Source organism: Achroia grisella, unplaced genomic scaffold (genome assembly GCF_030625045.1).
Source record: "Achroia grisella isolate CSIRO2021 unplaced genomic scaffold, CSIRO_AGI_Agris_v1 utg1360, whole genome shotgun sequence".
In the NCBI taxonomy this organism is placed as follows: Eukaryota; Metazoa; Arthropoda; class Insecta; order Lepidoptera; family Pyralidae; genus Achroia; species Achroia grisella.
Genome location: NW_026712626.1, coordinates 2,492,695 through 2,513,174, shown reverse-complemented (window position 1 = coordinate 2,513,174; position 20,480 = coordinate 2,492,695). Strand labels below are relative to the sequence as shown.

General features: G+C 41.1%; 1 protein-coding gene across 1 annotated transcript; it reads right to left on the bottom strand.

Annotated features, from left to right (window-relative positions):
• Window positions 1–1,467: 1,467 nt before the first annotated feature.
• On the bottom strand, window positions 1,468–3,870 carry LOC131855249 (uncharacterized). The gene has a single exon (XM_059206491.1). The coding sequence runs from the start codon at window positions 3,868–3,870 to the stop codon at window positions 1,468–1,470; it is 2,403 nt and encodes an 800-aa protein (XP_059062474.1).
• Window positions 3,871–20,480: the final 16,610 nt, after the last annotated feature.

Here is a 20,480-nt window from a genome sequence, read left to right as displayed (position 1 = left end):
GGCAGGAGCTGGCCTTCAGCCGCTCCATAAGCCCTTCCGCGGGTTTGGAGTGCCATCTGCACTCGCCCCCTATCGTCCGGTGAAGCTATAAAGGCCAGCTGCGGCCAACAGCATTAGAGTAGTCCGAAAAAAAAATAAGCAGAATGTGCTTGTTGTATTTAAAATGCTAAAATGAATTGTGTTAGAGACTTAGTTAAATTAATGCTATATAGTTATTATTTTATTATAATACATACTTTTACTAGTACATAGAGTTTATATATCTTACACTATATAGCTATTTTATTTTATATTTTTCTCGGAATCCTTCTAAAATGTAGCACTTACTTAATATTCTTTCAACGAAATAGTAGAAATCAACAAAGTAAAGAGCACAAAACAACGAATAGTAAAGGTGGTTGAAACAAAACAAAAAAGAACATTAATTTATTTATTTATGTCACTCTAAGTGAGCTTTACAGTCTCCCAATATGCTCACTTAGGAGGATTGTATACACATATATATACACACAATTATAAACACTAATTACTAATACATACACACTAATTACACAAGGAAACAAAAGAACAATAATATCTAATCTTAATTTAACATACTACCTAAATAATCTACTGCCATCCTACGACACTCCAGCAAATTACAAGCAAATATGTCTAGATCTGGAAAGCGATAAACTACACTGTTGAGTAGACTCAATGCCAGAGAAATAGGAGCCTGTTTGGCCAGCTCTATTCTTCTCCATGGAACATCAAACAAGTTTCTTGCTTGTGATGTATATTTACATAGTGTTAAACGAAGTTGCCGATGTCTTTTAGCTTATATCTTTTATATTACGCAACCGATTTTAATACAGTTTCCAGCAATAGATAGAGCGATTCAAGATGAAGGTCTATATATATAAAACATGGGTGTTCTTATCGAACAAGCAGGGAAATTAAGAGAATTTTAATACATCCATGAGAAACCTAGACGGGTCGAGCGAGTTCTAAATAATTAAAATAAATAAAATGAAGATATTATCATAAACGATAAGGAAAAACAGGAATGAAAAGAAAACTTATAAGTTCAGATAAAATCATCCTTATTCAAGCTTTTTCACATACCAACATCCTTTTTTTTTTTTTTTTTTTTTACTTGGAGAAAATCCCTCATGGAGACCCGCCGGCCCCGGGGGAAGCCCGCGGGTACTGTGAGACTCCTACTCACTAAAAACTCCAAGATGTCCCTCACCCAACGCCTAAGCCGGAGTCGCGGGATCGATGACATTCTACCGCGACTCCGGCGGCGGTGGCCCACTCTAGCAGTGGGCCCCATCTCTGCGGGTTCCCTAGCGGAACCCACTACTTCCCCTCCTCTTCCCTGGGGAAGGCGCGCGGGGACATGCGCGCGACTTCTTCGGGCCTAGTTCGGTGGGGTGGGACCGCCCCCGCGGTCGTCACCCCGGCCCGGTAGCGATCGAGGGGCAACTACTTGCCGCCCCTACCTCCCTGATCGCCAGGAGGGGGACTGGGCTCACGACCCGTGTCCATCCCCTCCTCCTCTCCGCTCCTTCGGCCTTGGACTTGCGCGGCTGGCCGTTTCGCTTTCTTGTTTTTGGGCGGGGTGCAAGATTTAGCACCCACCCAATGGTTCGCCGGGCGTCCTAACGCGGCGCATATGACGCACCGCGGATCGGCTGTGCATGTCGCTGCATGGTGACCTCCTTCTCCACAACGGTAGCAGAGGCCGCTACGGTCCTGGGTTTGTGAGCACTGTGCGCTTACGTGCCCTCCTTCCAGACAACGGAAGCATCGTAGCGGCCTCTGCCGCAGGAGCTCCGTCCGTGCTGAAACCCATCCGATACGGATGTGTTTCGCCGTGGTTGCCTTCTTGATGCCCGCCACGGGGCCACGAACCCAGCAGGTCCCCATCCCGAAGGAATTGCGGCGGATCTCTCCTACTTTAATTGAGTCCGCCTGACAGTCTCCGGCTTGCGCCACTGCCGCTGCGACCTCCTCTGTTGTTGCGGAGTCGTCCAGACCCATCACACGCATTTCCGCAGTTTTGACGGGCCTGGCCACCTTCGCCATATTCTCCGGGATGAATTCCCGGAGCTTCGACGCTAAGGCGTCGGCTTTTTCGCCACTCTCCGCCCCAGGAATCTCCAGTATCCTGGCTCCGGTGATTGCCTGGCGCAGTCTGAGCGTCTCGATACCGAGTGGACGAAGATCTACTCGGCTTTTCGCCTCCAACAGTATGTTGGCGTATGTAACGCCTTCCTTCTCTGCGGCCGGGTCTATAGTTATTACCACCGCCGCAGAGCGGGGTGGTTTTAACTTTGACGGGACCGGAGCGCTGGGTTTGGTCGGCTTTGACGCACCCGGCTTAACCCCTTGTCGACTGGTTGATGGTGTCGCTTGTCCTTGCGCGACATTTACCATCTTCCCCCGCTTACCCTTCACAACAGTGGCCCAGGTGGCTTCCGTTGGCTGGGATGGCTGTGTTGCCGGGGGGGCACTAGTCTCGACCGGTTGTGAGGCCGAGTGGGCTGCCGTCTTGGGCTTTTTCTTTTTTCCGCCCTTAGCCTGGGGTGCGGACCCCTGGGCGTTTGTCCTTGCGCCACCCGCTAGAGCCTGGGTAACTGAGCCCTGGCTTCCATCTTTCTTAGCAGGTGGGCATCCTTCGGCCGAGACTTGGGGAGATGGGAGGAGACGACCCTCGATGCTCGCGAGTCGATCATCCATCATCTTCCTCATATGCCTGACCAGTCTCTCCTCCATGTTTTCAAGGACCCGTGGAGTTCCAATGGGTACCTCTGTCTCTGCCGGTCCATATCCTCTAGCCGTAGCCCGCGATCGCTCCACTTCCTCGCGTAGGGCTGCCATCTCTGCGTCAAGGCGGGCAAACTCCTGCCTGAAGCTGGCGATTTTAGCCTTACCTTCTGCCACCTCTTTTTCAAGACGGGAGTTCGCAGCACGTAATCGTGCGCACTCGACCGTGTCCGACCGCGCCTTGAGGACCTCCGCCGCCCTACAAATTGAGGCAACGGAGTCTTTGACTTCCTTAATGACCGTCCCCTTTAAATTTGCCGATTTCCGGATCGCGTCCAGAACTCGACTGGCCTCTCTTTCAATCTGTCCTCCGAGCTCGTCAGCGGCCCGAGACTCCTCATTGAAAGAGGGTGTACGGGAAGGCTTACGCGCTGGCGGTTTCTTCTTTGTTTTGGCCGGTTCCTCCTCTGGCATTGTCCTTTCGGCCTCTTCTAGTGCCAGTATGGCCTCTTTAATGCCGTCTGACGGCTCTTCAGTGCAGGTCGCGTCATCATCCGTGTCAGTGGCCCTCATCCGCTGTAGGCAGACTCGGGCTTCCTTAAGGCCTGAGGGGGCCTCCTTACTCGCAGCTGAGACTGTTGCTGCAACCGTCGGCGCGGCAGTCTTCTTCTTCGGCGGCATAGCCACCGGTTCGAAAAACTTGTCGTCACCGTGAAAACGGTACCCGAACATTTTTCGGGCATCCCCGCCTGCCACAGGGTTTTTTGTGACCGGGGTTGTTCGCCCACTCCAATCCGACTCTGAGTCGGCGTCGGTGCGACGCCTCTTTCGTCTTGATGACCTACGGGGGCCCTCAACTGAAGACTTCCCGTCGTCATCTAGTGACATGCAGGAGCTGGATAGGTCAGACCCCAATTCCAGTTCCCGCTCCGCCAATTCCAGCTCGCGAGCTAACTCGCCAAACGCCGCCGCATCTTCCGCGTTCATTCCTCCGATTGCTCTTTCCATCAACTCTCGGTTCTCAGCGTACCCCGTCTTCTCTCCGTCCTTCGCGGACACCCCCGTCTCACCGTCCTTCTCGGACCTTTCGTCAAAGGTTTTTTTGTTCTGTGCATCCATTTTTGTTCCCACGAGTGTGGGGGAAAGGTTGCACAGCCGGCGTTGCCCCCTGCTACCGACTGCGGCCTAATACTCTTTGGGTGCGGCTGGTGCCCAAAGGTTGGTGCCCTTGCGGCCGGAGTTACTCCTCCGACCCGGCCGCCCCGGAGAACACGCTAACTGAAACGAATTCCAGCAGCGTGCTCCGCGTGACGACCTGTCCCTCGCCAGGCACCGAGCTTAGACAAGAGGTTTTTTATAGAGGTTGACTCCTCGCGGCCCCGGGCGATTAAGCCAAGAGCCCCCGCTCCCACACTGGGCCGATAGACGTGATCACCGACACCCAGTGCAAGTTTACGGTTTGAAGTCAGTTGCACCGAAGTGCTGTCCGGCTGCGCAGTTAAGCACCCACCGGACCTGACTTGCCAGTAGGCAAAGATGAAACAAGGAGAAAAGAAAACAGAACAATAGGAAAGATTCGAAGAAAGAAAAGACAAAAGACGAAAACAGAAAAAGAGAAAAGATTAGCCTACTCCTACTCGCCGGACTATCGGCCGACATAGTAGCAGTATCCCGAAGGAACGTCTACTATCCCGCCCAGGGCGTACCAGAACCAAACCATTGCTCGGCCACCGTTCCCCGCGGACGTATCCACGAGGATGGGGAAGCCTCCCAATGGATGGCCCATACTTGGAGGTTGCCCGACTCACGCCCCACATACCAACATCCTACCACCAATCCTCATAAACAATTACAACTTCCGGGTAGCAAATACCATTATTTCTCACGTAACCCACTGGGCAAACTGTAATTCTAATTAATACGTCTCCATATATATTGTCTTTCCTATTCATGATAAATGGTGCAAGTGCTATATCTGTGAGAAACATGACAGCGTCCGTCCTAATATTAGTAGTTGAGAGCGTGACGTCGCTATTTGAGAGCGTGACGTCGCTATTTGAGAGCGTGACGTCGCTATTTGAGAGCGTGACGTCGCTATTTGAGAGCGTGACGTCGCTATTTGAGAGCGTGACGTCGCTATTTGAGAGCGTGACGTCGCTATTTGAGAGCGTGACGTCGCTATTTGAGAGCGTGACGTCGCTATTTGAGAGCGTGACGTCGCTATTTGAGAGCGTGGCCGCGCTAGTGGAGAGCGTGGTAATGGCAACTGGCGTTGACGTGTCGCTTCGCGCTGACCCCATATACACATATAAAATGTATATAAATGTGGCTGTTTTCATGATTGATAATTCTGAAAAAGATTTCTATTATTAATAATATACAAATATAATATATAATATTAAGTTTATGACAGTGTTAACTATTATGGTTTTGGTTTTTACACAAGCGAGCACGTAAGCTTTTTAAGGTATTGTGGATTTGATTTTACATAATATGTGGATAAATATATATATGTATTGTATAGAATAACTGAACTTGCGACCATCGGAAAGTAACACTATACACTTGACGAAGCCAAGATTATTCGCCAGTTTGATTAGATATAAGAATAGCGATGACTGTCAATTTAAACCTCTTTTTTTAAATAAAAATAAAGAAAATTTCTAGAATAAAAATATTCTAAGTTACTTCTTATAACGTTAACTATCTGCTATTAAAGTCTGGTAAAAAACTGTCCGGCCGTTTCAGAGATTAGCAGTAACAAACATTCACACAAAATTTATTTTAAATGATACTTTTTTTACATAACATAGTTATCATATACATATATTACTTTCATAAGTATTTAGTGAAGGGAAAAACTGTTATTTTGAAATTGGTAACAGGCTGACAATATTACCTGATTGCACTAAGAATCAGTGCGTAGCGGTTTCTATATTGATTAACTCATGTTTCTTATTTATTGTGTAATTATTTATTTATCATAACATTTATTCAAAAGAGCAACATACTCTTACTCATTCTTCTTGTGACGAGTCTGCATTTCGGTAGAATCAATCACCACTCAGTAGAATTTAAAAATATGACTATTCAAAAGTGTCAATATTACTTATTATATGTATGGAATATTTTATTCCAAATCTGCTTATTGCTTCAGGGGCGAAAAAGCGACGGTGGTTTAATAGGTCATGCAGAGAAGCCAGACAGGCTAAACAAACTGCTTATCAGGCTTGGACCAGAGCTCGTTCTGACAGTGATGTTGACGTATCTGATGCAAGGCGGAATCTAAATGCTACGTCCAGGTTTCGTCAGAGGGTAATTGCTAGAGCCAAATTCGACTTCGTCAGCATAATTGAAGACGAATAGCACGACATCCTTCGGAAGTCGTGCCTTTTGGTCGCTTGTCGAAGCTGCTGAAGGTAACTTTAGTCCGTCGTAGCACCATTACGGAAGCCGGATGATAACTAAGCGATGTGCTCAATAGAGCGAGGCGGTACTTCACTGCGGACCAGAGACTTCTCTTATATAAGTCACAGGTTCGGCCGCACTTGGAGTACTGCTCTCATCTTCGGGCAGAGGCACCTGGTTATCAGCTCGGTCCTTTTGACTTGGTTGAGAGACGTGCCATGAGAATTGCCGATGATCCCAATCTCTTTGACGGTATCGAACCACTTTGTTTGAGGCGAGACTTCGCCTCGCTTTGTGTGTTCTACCGATTATATAACGGACGTTTGTTCTGAGGAATTGTTCGACATGATGCCTACGGCCACTTTTTGCCATCGCACCGCTCGCCTTCGACCGGGAATTCATCCCCACATGCTGGAACCTAAGTGGTCTCGGACAGTGCGGTTTTAGAGGAGCTTCCTCCCGCGTACACTTAGTTTGTAGAATGAACTTCCTGCCGAGGTTTTTTCACGAGACTACAGCATGGGATTTTTGAAGAAGGGTATATTAAGGTTTCTTAAGGTTCGGCAATGCGCACTTATTAGCCCTGGTGTTTCAGGCGTCCATATATAGGCTACAGTAACCATTTACCAACAGATGGGCCGTATGCTTGATTGCCACCATCGTAGTATAAAAAAAACCAATCTCTTCCAGACAACCTTTAGGTAGAGAAAAAACAATAACAGTGGTAAAGTATAAACATTATTAAATACACATACCTCGATATTCACACAATATTTAACTACTGTGGTCTGCTCGCCGGATGTCGGTAACAGAACTATGATTAAATACATAATAACTTCCATTAGGCACCACCTACAATATTTTCCTCATATTTATAAAAAATAGGTAAATTTAAATTATAATTAATGTAGTGATAAAATAAATGGTAATACAATAATACTTATGTAGGTATGAAAACGCGCGATGTATAAGTTGTGTTCAAAATCTACCCTGTACCATCGTAAGCACAGATTATTATATTAGAGTCCGTTAGTTTCTGTTCCCGCGCAGTTACTTCCCCTCCCTTACCTAGTACTGAACTGACCGTACGGCGGCCATGACGCGCGCGTATTTGTTGTGAATTAAAATAAATTAGAACTGAGTTAAACCTACTGTGAAACTGGAAAGCTAGCGAAGATATCTTCGAGACCCTGAAGCCCAAGAAATCCGCAGAACCATACAGGTACGAGACAGACGCTTCCACATAAAGTATTTTCCCTAACATTTTGGTAGCAGAGCGTGGTGTGGAAACCTCTGATTACATTTGATCTGGCCTGTTCCGTACCCGGAACACCCTATTAATTGTTTATTCCAAATAAATCTGTGCTTAGTTTGCCTTAAATTAAATTAATACTATTACATTACTCGTCTTGACCTTTTAACATTTACCTATAACTTGTGATCGTGTTTAACCTCGTAAATTAAAATTACTATTTGCGTATATAAACCTAGTATTTTGTTGAGTAGGTGTTTATTAATAATTAATACATTTTTAATAAAAGTTATAAATATATCATTGCATATCAGCGTAATGTATTGATATGAATTGAGTGATGAACTCATCCGTCATACTCGTGAACGAGTGCTGCTTGTAGGGACTGGTCTGCTCTTATCTTTACGACTGATTTAATCTTATTGCATGATTATATTTGACCCAAAAAATTAGTGCTTGTTGGTAGTTTGTATTCACACGTTTCGACTTGTAAATGTAAACTTACAAGGATTATTTAAAAGAGCAACACACAAGTTTCTTGCTCGTTCTTCTTGTGATGAGACAGCTTTCCGAACGAGTGGTAGATAAAAAACAAATTGTTATGACTATTCAAAAGTGCTTAAATTAAGTTTATTTGAATAAATGATTTTCTATTCTATTCTATATTTTATTAAATATTTCTTTTGTTTGTGGTAATTAATATTTAAAATAAAGATGTCGAATCCTAATGATACGGTGAAAGCGTGTTTATTCAGTGAGACTGTTGAGTATCGGCAGTCAATGGGTACTGTCCGATTAATCAGTGACTGGATTACGGATACTTATGCTTTGCTGCCTTCTGCGTCACGCTGCCTTATCGTGCGACTTTCTGAACTGAATGAGAACTATGCTAAATTTAATGAAGCGTGTTCTTGTTTCCTTGGCGGTTTGGACCCGGTGATTGATACGAAGGAGTATAAAGATACCCTAACCTTATCTTTTTTTTTTTTAACGTGTGGAAAAATCTTCAAAAGACCGTTACCCCGCCGGAGGGATGGCGAGGTGGTGTGTGGGACTTGTACCCACTAAAAAACCACACGGTGTACCTACGAGCGCCTATGCCGGAGCCATAGAGCCATTCGCAAGTGCATTCTACCCCAGCTCCGACGGCGACGGCCCGCCCTGTAGATGTTGTAGGGCAGGCCCCATCTCGTTATGTGGTTAGGGCGACCTATTTCGCCCTACTCCATTGTGGAGGCGTGTGGGTACACGCGCACACCTCCGGGGCCTTTGGATTGGGGGGACTGCCTCCCTCAAGGCAGTCACCCCGGCCCCAGTGGGGGATAGAGGGGGCGGAGTTGGATACGCCCCCACCTCTAGGCCTGGCTCTTCTGCGGCGGAGGGAAGCGGGACGAGCTGACTCCCGCTCCCTTTCCGCCGCCTCCTTCCGCGAGATAACTTCCTCGCAGAAGGAGCTAACCGCCAGCCACGATCTCTCGCTACTGATCATCCTCCGAACTAAATTCGGCAGCGAGAGATCGTCCCCCACTATTCGTGTGAGGACACGGCGCTCACTCTCGAACGCTGGACGTTCGTCCAGCGTGTGTTACGCCGTGTCCTCCACACCTCCGCACTCGTGGCAGCCGGTCGTCGGCTCCTTCCTCGCCACATGACACAGATACCGCCCGAAGCATCCGTGCCCGGACAGTATCTGCGTCATGCGGTACGTCAGTGGCTATCGCCTACTCATCCACCTTTTGAGGATGGGACGGACAACCTCGACGGTCCTCAGGCCGGCCTGATGGACCTGGCCAGCCTTTCTCTCCACCTGTGTTCCCGCGGCAGGGAAAGCCGCGGGAACACAAACTAACGGGCTCTAATATAATAATCTGTGCATACGATGATACAAGGTAGATTTTGAACATAGCCCCCGCTCTAAACAGCTATGATGTTTACGGAACAAATTATCAAAATCAAAAATTACAAGGTAAAGGGGCTATACAATATATTACTCAATAGGGAGGCGTACCAATTTTGTAAGAGAACGTTTTAAGGAACCAGTAGAGGTTTTGACCTCGACCACTCGAATTACACCGTCTTGACCAGGAAATAACTGTACTATACGTCCGCGGCGCCACTCCAAAGGAAGGAGGTTGTCATCCTTTATCAAAACCAATTCATCAACATTAGGAGGATTCATAGGAGAAGTCCACTTATTACGAGTTTGAAGGGTTGATAGGTACTCTGAATGCCACCGCGACCAAAAATGTTGAGTAATTTGTTGCAATAAGTGAAAGCGTGAAATGCGATGCTGCTTCTCGTCTCTCAATGGGTACTCGGGTAACGCAGTAAGGGGTTGACCAATGAGAAAGTGACCAGGGGTTAACACTTCAAGATCATTGGGATCTTGAGATAAGGAACACAAAGGCCGAGAGTTAAGTACAGACTCAATTTTTGCAAATACAGTGGTCAATTCCTCAAAGGTAAGGGGATTTACAAATTACTCGTTTAAGGTGCGTCTTGGCAGACTTAACGGCTGCTTCAAACAATCCTCCCCAGTGAGGACAGGCCGGTGGGTCAAATACCCAATTTATATTCTTGCGGGCTACTTGCGAAGCAAGATCATCATGCTTTTGGGACAGGAATGAATCAAGCTCTCTAATATAGTTACTCGCTCCTAAATAATTTCGTCCACAGTCCGAACGTATAAGGGTAGGTAATCCGCGACGCGCAACAAATCGGGTAAAGGTAGATAGGAAAGATTCAGTCGTAAGATCGGATACTAATTCCAAATGTACCGCCCTAGTAGAAAGGCAAACAAATACACACAGATAACTCTTTACTATTTTCTTATTTCGATAGGATTGTACTTTAGTATAGAAAGGGCCCGCAAAGTCAGTGCCAACACGAGAAAATGGTCTAGCCGAAGTAACCCGGTCCCTGGGTAGATCACCCATAGGTGGTTGAGATACGGATGCTTTAAGTCGGTAACAAGAGAGACAATGAAATATTATGTTTTGAATAGCACGTCGGGCCGATAATATCCAGTATTCACGGGAAAGGATAGCATGTAAGGCATTAGGACCAGCATGAGAATTTTCGATATGATAATGGGAAATTTTTAATTTAACAAGGAGGTCAGACTTAGGTAAAAGTAATGGGTGACGAGCATCGTATGGGAGTTCAGAATTGCGTATACGTCAGCCAACTCTGACTAAACCGTTTTCATCTAGGAAACACGACAGCCGTTTTAAAGGGGGTTTAATAACATTACCGCATTTTAAGGATTCTATCTCGTTAGATAATGCATGTAACTGGGTGGCTTTAATAAGCATCAACAAAGAATTACGTCGTTAGTCAACAGAAAGGTAAGGATTAATAACACGTAAATTAACATTTTTAACATTATAAATAAAACGCAGAATAAAGCCTAACACTCCGACTAGTTTATTTAAGGAACTATACCGGTCTAGGAGAAACGAGAGATCTATAGCTAGCGTAGGTATTTCAATTAACAAACAGCGAAGGCTAGGTAAAGAATCAATAGGATTGTTTGTTAAGTCTGCACCAATAGGCCAATGATTAGGGGTTTCTGTTCACCAGGAAGGAGACCACCATAGATCATGGTTAAGAAAAGACGATGCGCTAAGACCTCGGGAAGCGCAATCGCTAGGGTTAATAGAACCAGGAACATGATGCCACTCGGAAGGGAAATCGGATGAGGTGATTTGAGACGCGCGGTTTGCTTCGACTGTTTGAAGCAGGTGAGGAGGAGTCTTTATCCATGCCAGCACAATTTTGCTATCCGTCCAACTGTGTATAGCATCCAACACGATTACCTTCTGTAGACAGATGGTAACGTGATGAATTAATTTTGTGAGGAGCACAGCTCCTTGCAATTCCAACTTGGGAATTGTGAGCCGAGTACGGATAGGGGCAATCTTACTCTTAGAAATGAGGAGATGGACGGGGCAATGGCCAGAAGAGGATTCAGTCCTAAGGTATACAACAGCTGAGTTGGTAGTAAGCAGACAACCTTGTGCGCCTGTATCACATAACGCACGGGCCTCTATAAAATAACCATAAGCCGATTTGACATGAATAATGGTGGTAGGTAGGAGGACTAGGGAATTGGAGGGAATAGACATATGTGGTGAGAAAGCAGGGGGGGATACAGGTCCTAGTTATTGGGACGAGTTTCGTCTATGGTTGGTATGCATAGAACGGTCGGGGAGGTCACGTGACTTATGGTATGTTTTATCTCGGGAAGTGACTGCGGGGGGAGGGGACGCATGACGACAATCTTGTCGCGAGTATGTAGGAGGAGAAGCTCGACGTGCTGGTGATGACGAATCACAACAGGGAGTACGGCTGTTATAAGGGGGACTGGCCCCGCCCGTGCGGGGAGGTGATGTACGCGGTGCACTATGCACAAGAGCATTGCGATAATTTGTATTATTACGATTTTGATGGTTAGGATAAACAGGATCTCGAGAATTGTTAAAACACGGTAAGGTGTGATGGGAGGACCGAGCACAAACAGCACACCTGTAATCACGTGCGCAATTGCTATCAAATGTTTATCTAAACATCGATAGCACAGGCCAGACGATTTAATAAAATAAGATCGGTCACGTGGGTGTATCACGAAATTGGGGACATTCACGTAAATAATGGGAACCACCATTACACATATGGCACATCAATAATCAACTATATTTTCAACCAAATCAAGAATGTACCTAAATATTACTTAATACAGAGGGAGCATACAAAGTACCATAAACACAATATTCTCGCATACAGAAAACCAGTTTAAAATCATAACAAGTGGTTATCTTCACTGAATAGAGATGTTACAATAAAAGAAGGTAGGTACCAAGCGAAACAATTGTAACAGGCCGCTTTATATTGACAACTTAGTAGGTAGATGTAACCGTTAAGATAATTCACTCAATTTATATCAATACATTACGCTAATATGCAATGATATATTTATAACTTTTATTAAAATGTATTAATTATTAATAAACACCTACTCAACAAAATACTAGGTTTATATACGCAAATAGTAATTTTAATTTACGATGTTAAACACGATCACAAGTTATAGGTAAATGTTAAAAGGTCAAGACGAGTAATGTAATAGTATTAATTTAATTTAAGGCAAACTAAGCACAGATTTATTTGGAATAAACAATTAATAGGGTGTTCCGGGTACGGAACGAGCCAAATCAAATGTAATCAGAGGTTTCCAAACCACGCTCTGCTACCAAAATGTTTGGGAAACTACTCTGCTACCAAAATGTTAGGGAATATATAGGGGGATTTAGTTATAAGTGTCAGTCACGTACCTTTACGGTTCTGCGGATTTCTTGGGCTTCAGGGTCTCGAAGATATCTTCGCTAGCTTTCACACACTTTCACAGTAGGTTTAACACAGTTCTAATTTATTTCAATTCACAACAAATGCGCGCGCGCGTCAAGGCCGCTGTACGGTCCGTTTGTTACTAGGTCAGGGAGGGGAAGGGAAGGCGCGGGAACACAAACTAACGGACTCTAATATAATAATCTGTGCTTACGATGGTATAGGGTAGATTTTGAACATAAAGTGAACATGAGGTCAGGTCAGTTAGCCCATCGTGACAAATACACTAGGAATTTATCATGATGGTTTCCAGGGGAAACCGCGTGGTGATCAACCTGCCAGGGCGGACCCTGAATTTGTGGGGTCCTGTGCTAAATCTACTTAGGGGCCTACCTAATTATATTACTCAACTAAAAAATTACGGTAGACGCGCACTTGCATGAGTTGATTGATCCCAGGGTTGCCAACCTTATGATAGGTTTTTTAACATTCTATTAGATATTTTTTTATATTCTAAATATCGTTTCAGTGGACACTGGGGCCCTTTGTATCCTTGGGGTCCTGGGCTGCAGCCCAAAAGCCCTTAGGTAGATCCGCCCCTGTCAAATTGACGTGGTATGGAATTCTTCGGAATCATACCAGCTGCTGAATTTCACCATCGTACCACCCCCCGGAAATTAAATTACCATCCTGATCATCTGCATGAATGGAATACCGTGTGTTTTCCAGAAAAAAATTTCAACGCAACCACATTGTGGTTTCATCTCTGTTAGGGAAAATACTCTCTGCTACCAAAATGTTAGGGAAAGTACTATGTATATATATAGGGAAAATTATGTGTGGAAGCGTCTGTCACGTACCTGTATGGTTCTGCGGATTTCTTGGGCTTCAGGGTCTCGAAGATATCTTCGCTAGCTTTCCAGTTTCACAGTAGGTTTAACACAGTTCTAATTTATTTTAATTCACAACACAATGCGCGCGTCATGGCCGCCGTACAGTCAGTTCAGTACTAGGTAAGGGAGGGGAAGGAAAGGCGCGGGAACACAAACTAACGGACTCTAATATAATAATCTGTGCTTACGATGGTACAGGGTAGATTTTGAACAATCTCCAATCACCTTCCAGTAATGGTATTTCCGAACCTATACGATATTGAAACCTACAAGAAAAGAGCATATTCCTTCTTAAAAGGCCGGTAACGCGCTTGCAAGTCCCATGGGCGGTAATCAGTTACCATCAGGTGCTCGTCGTCAAGCTCTATTGTCTTCTGTACTATGTAAACAGTATAATATAGTTTTTTATTTATTACATTTACACATAATATTTTCATAACTAGAAATAAAGTATATATACAACGCCATGCTATTATTTAATAGGACAATTATTTATATAATAATAATATGCTTTTGGTTGTAGGGACTGGTCTGCTCTAATCACTATGACTGATTTCCTCTTATTAATTGTTTTACCAGTTGTTGTGTATTCAATATTTTTTCTATTTGATTATTTAATTGAATTAGTGCTAAACGGTAGTTTGTATTCACACACATAAACTTGAATTGTAAAGTAAGAACAAAATTATTTAAAAGAGCAACACACAAATTGCTTGCTCGTTCTGCTTGTGATGACACAGCTTTCCGAATGAGCGGTAGATTAAAAAAAGTGTAGACTATTCAATGAGCAGTAGCTCATTCAGGGACCTGTCTCATCACAAAAAAAACGAGCATTGGTAATTGCACAGAACAGATCTTGCACAATACATACAATACTGTTTGTATTGTGTTTAAAACTATATGTAATATGTAGCAATGTAGGTAGCGTACCGAATTTATTAAACTTCACGAATGACCGGCTGTTAGTGGTATGTTTCGCAACTCTCGTTAGCCCGTATGATGCCCCGCCAGCGTATATCGTTAGCGCAGACAAGTGCACCATTCCATTATCATCCAATAAAAAATGCTCAGACAGACAGTTTCGGCTCGTCATGATTTTACTTAAAAAAGGTAAAGAATTAGATAAATAAAAAAACAATATAATATTTATACATTAATCACAAACACTGCATATTCATTATGTACCTATTTTATTAGGTATATTGTAAATTAATAAACAGGATAACATTTCATTCCCCTTAATGTGTGTGTGATAGACCTACAGTATTTGATTTGCCTCAGCCGACACCAGTAAACTCTACATAAGGTAATATAATATAATTAATTTTAATTTGATATACAGCATATACTGTTGCAATCTTATCAGGAGGACGTAGTCCAGACCGCCTTTTGTGTATCATAATAGAATAGAAAATAATTTATTCAAATAAACTTAATTTAAGTATTTTTGAATAGTCATAGTAATTTTTTTTAACTACCACTAGTTCGAAAAGCTGTCTAATCATAAGAAGAACGAGCAAGAAACTTGTGTGTTGCTCTTTTAAATAATCCTTGTAAGTTTGCATTTACAAGTCGAAACGTGTGAACACAAACTACCAACCAGCACAATTTTTTTGGGCCAAATATAAATATACAATAAGATTCAATCAGTCGTAGTGATAAGAGCAGACCAGTCCCCTACAAACAGCATTCGTCCCTACAAACAGCATTCGTTCACGAGTATGACGGATGAGCCAGCCATCACTGCGCTCGACCATATTTTAGAGAGCCCAATGACCCGGCCCACCACGCCGCCACATTTTACTCATTCCACTCGACCACCTCATAGCTACTTAAAATTACTTATTCAAATTCAAATTCAAAAATCATTTATTCATGTAGGACATTTTAGCCGCTTATGAACGTCAAATTTTTACATTATAATTTTATTTTTTTTCCTACCGTCCAGTTCGGTATATAGATCCAATTGAGAAGAACTGGCAAGAAACTCAATTGAATTACTTTTTTTTTAAAGCCAGTTTATTTACAATGTATATTTATATAGGTGTCTATGTCTAACATTAAATGAAAATTCAGTGCATGAACAACTATTGCCATGCACACTCGTCATTCAAGTAATCGTTTAGTGAGTAATAGGCTTTGCTCAGTATATATGATTTAACAGATGTTTTGAATTTATTTAAGGGTAATTCCAACATATCCTTTGGTATCTTATTGTAAATTTTTATACCTATTCCCATAAAAGACCTATTAACTTTTTCTAAACGATACTTGGGGACAGCAAGTTTGTCTTTAAATCTTGTATTAATATTATGAATATTGCTGTTTTTTGGAAATAAGTCAAGATTTTTATGAACATATAGGATATTTGAATATATAAATTGAGAAGCAACGGTGAGAATATTTGCCTCTTTGAATTTCTCTCTTAATGAGTCACGACTCTTCATACAGTAGATCGCTCGAACGGCACGTTTTTGTAATATGAATATATTTTTAATATCTGCCGCTTTTCCCCATAGTAATATTCCATAAGAGAGTAAACTATGAAAATGGTATACTACTATATGGTAGTTACAGTATTCGGACTTTACATGAGGGTTGTATCCTCTTAGGGGTAGAATTAATACCCTATTTTATCCTCTTAGGGGTAGAATTAATCAAAATCCTTTCTTAGCGGATGCCTACGTCATAACATCTACCTGCATGCCAAATTTCAGCCCGATCCGTCCAGTGGTTTGGACTGTGCGTTGATAGATCACTATATCAGTCACCTCTGAGTTACATATATTTAGATGTAGTAAAAACCGTATATCAATATTACAAACAGACACCCCAATTTTATTTATATATATAGATTCACAGATTATGAAAATGCTGCCAGCCCACCTGTTACTGCTTGCGTTACTAGTGACAGTGAACTGTTACGAAGCTACAATACCTGCGTACAACTTGAAGAGAACTACCTACGTCATATACTGTTTAATTGACACAACGTTTTCGCTATATGTTATGGATAATAAACAGGATAATAAGGACAATGACGGTCCAAATTATTACGATTCTGATGATACTGATGATACTGATTATTACTGAAGATTTATCATTTCATCTGTGCCCGCGGTGTTACCCGCGATAAATTGATAGCCTATGTGTTATTCTAATGTATAAGCTATATTATTGTAAAGTTTCATTAATATCCATTCAGTAGTTTTTGCGTGATAGAGTAACAAACATCGATACATCCATACTCTGCCGACGAGCGCTAGTTCGTCCTTTTTTCTGTTTATCATATTAATAAACTAGAGTGGAAGACCATTTTTATAGTTAACTAGCTTTTGCCTGCGGCTTCGCTCGCGTTAATTTATCCCTTTAGGGGTGAAATTTATCAAAATCCTTTCGTACGGGATGCCTACGTTATAGTAGCTTTATGCATGCAAAGTCTCAGCCCGATCGGTTTAAAATTGACAAAGTTTCATCCCCTATTTTATGCCCTTGGGAGTAGAATTAATCAAAATCCTTAGCCTACGTCATAACATCTACTTGCATACCTCCAAATTTCAGCCCTAACCATCCAGTGGTTTGGGCTGTACATTGATAGATCACGACGTCAGTCACCTTAGAGTTATATATATTACATATATATATATAGTTTTGATACTAATTAATTGAAATAGAAATAGAAAATAGAAATAGAAAATCATTTATTCAAATAAACTTAATTTAAGCACTTTTGAATAGTCATAACAATTTGTTTTTTATCTACCACTCGTTCGGAAAGCTGTCTCATCACAAGAAGAACGAGCAAGAAACTTGTGTGTTGCTCTTTTAAATAATCCTTGTAAGTTTACATTTACAAGTCGAAACGTGTGAATACAAACTACCAACAAGCACTAATTTTTTGGGTCAAATATAATCATGCAATAAGATTAAATCAGTCGTAGTGATAAGAGCAGACCAGTCCCTACAAGCAGCACTCGTTCACGAGTATGACGGATGAGCCAGCCATCACTGCGCTCGACCATATTTTAGGGAGCCCATTGACCCGGCCCACCACGCCGCCACATGTCTGGACATTTTAGTGAGCATGACTACTCATTCCACACGACCACGTCACAGCTACAAAAATTACTATATGGTAGTTACAGTATTCGCACTTTACATAAGGATGCATGCGGCAATCAATACAAAAGCCGCTACGCTATCATATATCAAGAAAGCAGTATGAAAATTAAAATTATAACGTTGTCCGCAAATAAACTTATTCTTGCTATATATTGCTATCATCTATAAATTCATCTATCTTATAATAGGCTTTTTTACATAACATTTGTTTAATATAAGATTTGAATTGCCTCTCTGTAAGATTTAGCGTAGACTCTGGCAGTTTATTATAGAATCTTACGCAATTACCATAAAATGAATTACTAACTTTGTGTAGACGGCATTTAGGTAAAATTAGCTTATTTTTATTGCGTAAGTTTCTACTTGTACAGTCTTTAAGTTTCTTGAAACTATCTAAGTTTTTCCTTGTATACATAATATTTTCATAAATGTACTGTAAGGCAACGGTGAGGATATTTGATTGTTTAAAGCATTGACGTAATGACTCTCTAGAACCCATACCATAAATAGAACGTATGGCTCTCTTTTGTAAAATAAATATAGTATTTATATCGGCAGCTTTACCCCATAGCAGTATGCCATATGACATAATGCTATGGAAATAACTAAAATATACAAGTTTTGCCGTCGCCACGTCTGTTAATTGCCTTATCCTTCTAATTGCATAAGCAGCAGAACTAAGTCTACTGGCTAATTTTGAAATATGGGGCCCCCATTGTAACTTCGAGTCCACTGTTATTCCTAAAAAAACTGTATCATTAACAAAATTTACTATTTCATCATTAAGCAATAGCTGCGTATTTACTTGTTTTACATTAGGCAGCGTGAATTTAATGCACTTAGTTTTGTTGGAGTTCAATAATAGATTATTACATGTGAACCAATTTAGTATAGCAGAGATAGCATAATTTACATCGTCTAATTGATTACATTGGCGACCAATTTTAAACACTAACGAAGTATCATCCGCAAATAACACTATATCTGCAACTTTCTCTACCATGTAGGGAAGGTCATTTATATAAATTAAAAAGAGAAATGGGCCTAATATTGAATTAATATACTAATTATAGTATTAATTAATTTCATATGCTGCTGGTCACTGTATTCATCCAAATTTGAATTTAAATGAATCTGTATTATTGTAAACATGTAAAACATTTACTTGAAAAGAATACGAGCTGAGTTTCTTGTCAGTTCTTTTCATCTCGATATCATTCCGAACTGACGGTAGATTTAACATATCATAAGAGTCTGTAATAGACCTACATTAATAAAGATATTTTGAATTGAATTTTGAATGAGTAATAATTGTAATATAAATAGATATAATAATATGTTATATCATTAATAATTTGCTAATTTAATTATATTGATTCAAAGACAAATTTAAGGAAATAACTACAATAATAAATATTGTGATTTCTCTGTTTTATTTATATTTGTTCAATAACTCCAAGACTGCTTTGTAACATTTTTATGTATTTACTAGCTGACCCTGCAAAATTTGTTTTTCCAAATATTAAAATATTTCTAAAATAAGGAATTTTGTGATGATTATTAACGAATAAAAAAAATTAAAATTATCTACCAAATTTTTTTATTTTTGTTTACGTGTATCATCCTTTTCAGACAAACAGACAGTTTCAGCTCGTCACTATTTTACTTCACAAAGTTAAAGAATTTAATAAATAAAAAACAATATAATATTACATTAATCACAAACACTGCAAATTCATTATGTATCTATATTTTATTAACGTATACTGTATTGTTAATAAACAGGATAACATTTCATTCCCCTTATAAATGTTGGTGTGACAGACAGACCTACAGTCAAATTGCCTCAGCCGACACCAGTAAACACTACATAAGGTAATATTGTTAATTTTAATTTAATATCGTCAACTGTCTCTTTTTATCCCACTATGACTGATTTCCTCTTATTAATTGTTTAACCAGTTGGTTATATGTATATTCAATATTTTTTCAATTTGAGTATTTAATTGAATTAGTACTAATTGGTGGTTTGTATTCACACACTTAAACTTAAAAATGTAAAGTAATAATAAAATTATTTAAAAGAGCAACACGCAATTTTCTTGCTCGTTCTTCTTGTGATGAGACAGCTTTCCGAATGAGCGGTAGATTAAAAAAATGTAATGACTATTCAAAAGTGCTTCAATGTGAGTTTATTTGAATAAATGATTTTCTATTCTATTCTATTCCCATATCCTTTGTATTTGACGAAATGTGTTTCTCATCCACACAAATCAAAACAAAATTTCTTTATTCATGTCTATGCCCAGACTCTTTTCGAATGTCAAAAACTACCGACAGTTCACAGTGCATTCAAGCTGTGAAACACAGACGAGAAATTCAGCTCTTATTCTTTTCAAATGAGCTTGTAAATGATTACAAAGGTACAGATTCATTTTTAAATTCAAATTAGGGAGAATAGAGTGAGCCCAGGCATATCTATGCTGTTGCAATTTTGACAGAAGCAAACAGTACAGTAGAAATAGAAATAGAAATAATCTTTATTCAAATAAACTTAATATACTTACTTTTTCACTTTACTATTGAATAGTCAAGTTTTTTTATTCTACCGCTTATTCGGAATGCAGATTAATCACGAGAAGAATAAGCAAGAAACTTGTTTGTTGCTTTTAGTCTTAGTGTAGTAAAGACCTACTTTTGGCCGTCAT

Excerpts from the sequence above, each read along its gene's own strand:
- LOC131855249 (XM_059206491.1), bottom strand. The coding sequence starts at position 3,870 with ATGGATGCACAGAACAAAAAAACCTTTGACGAAAGGTCCGAGAAGGAC.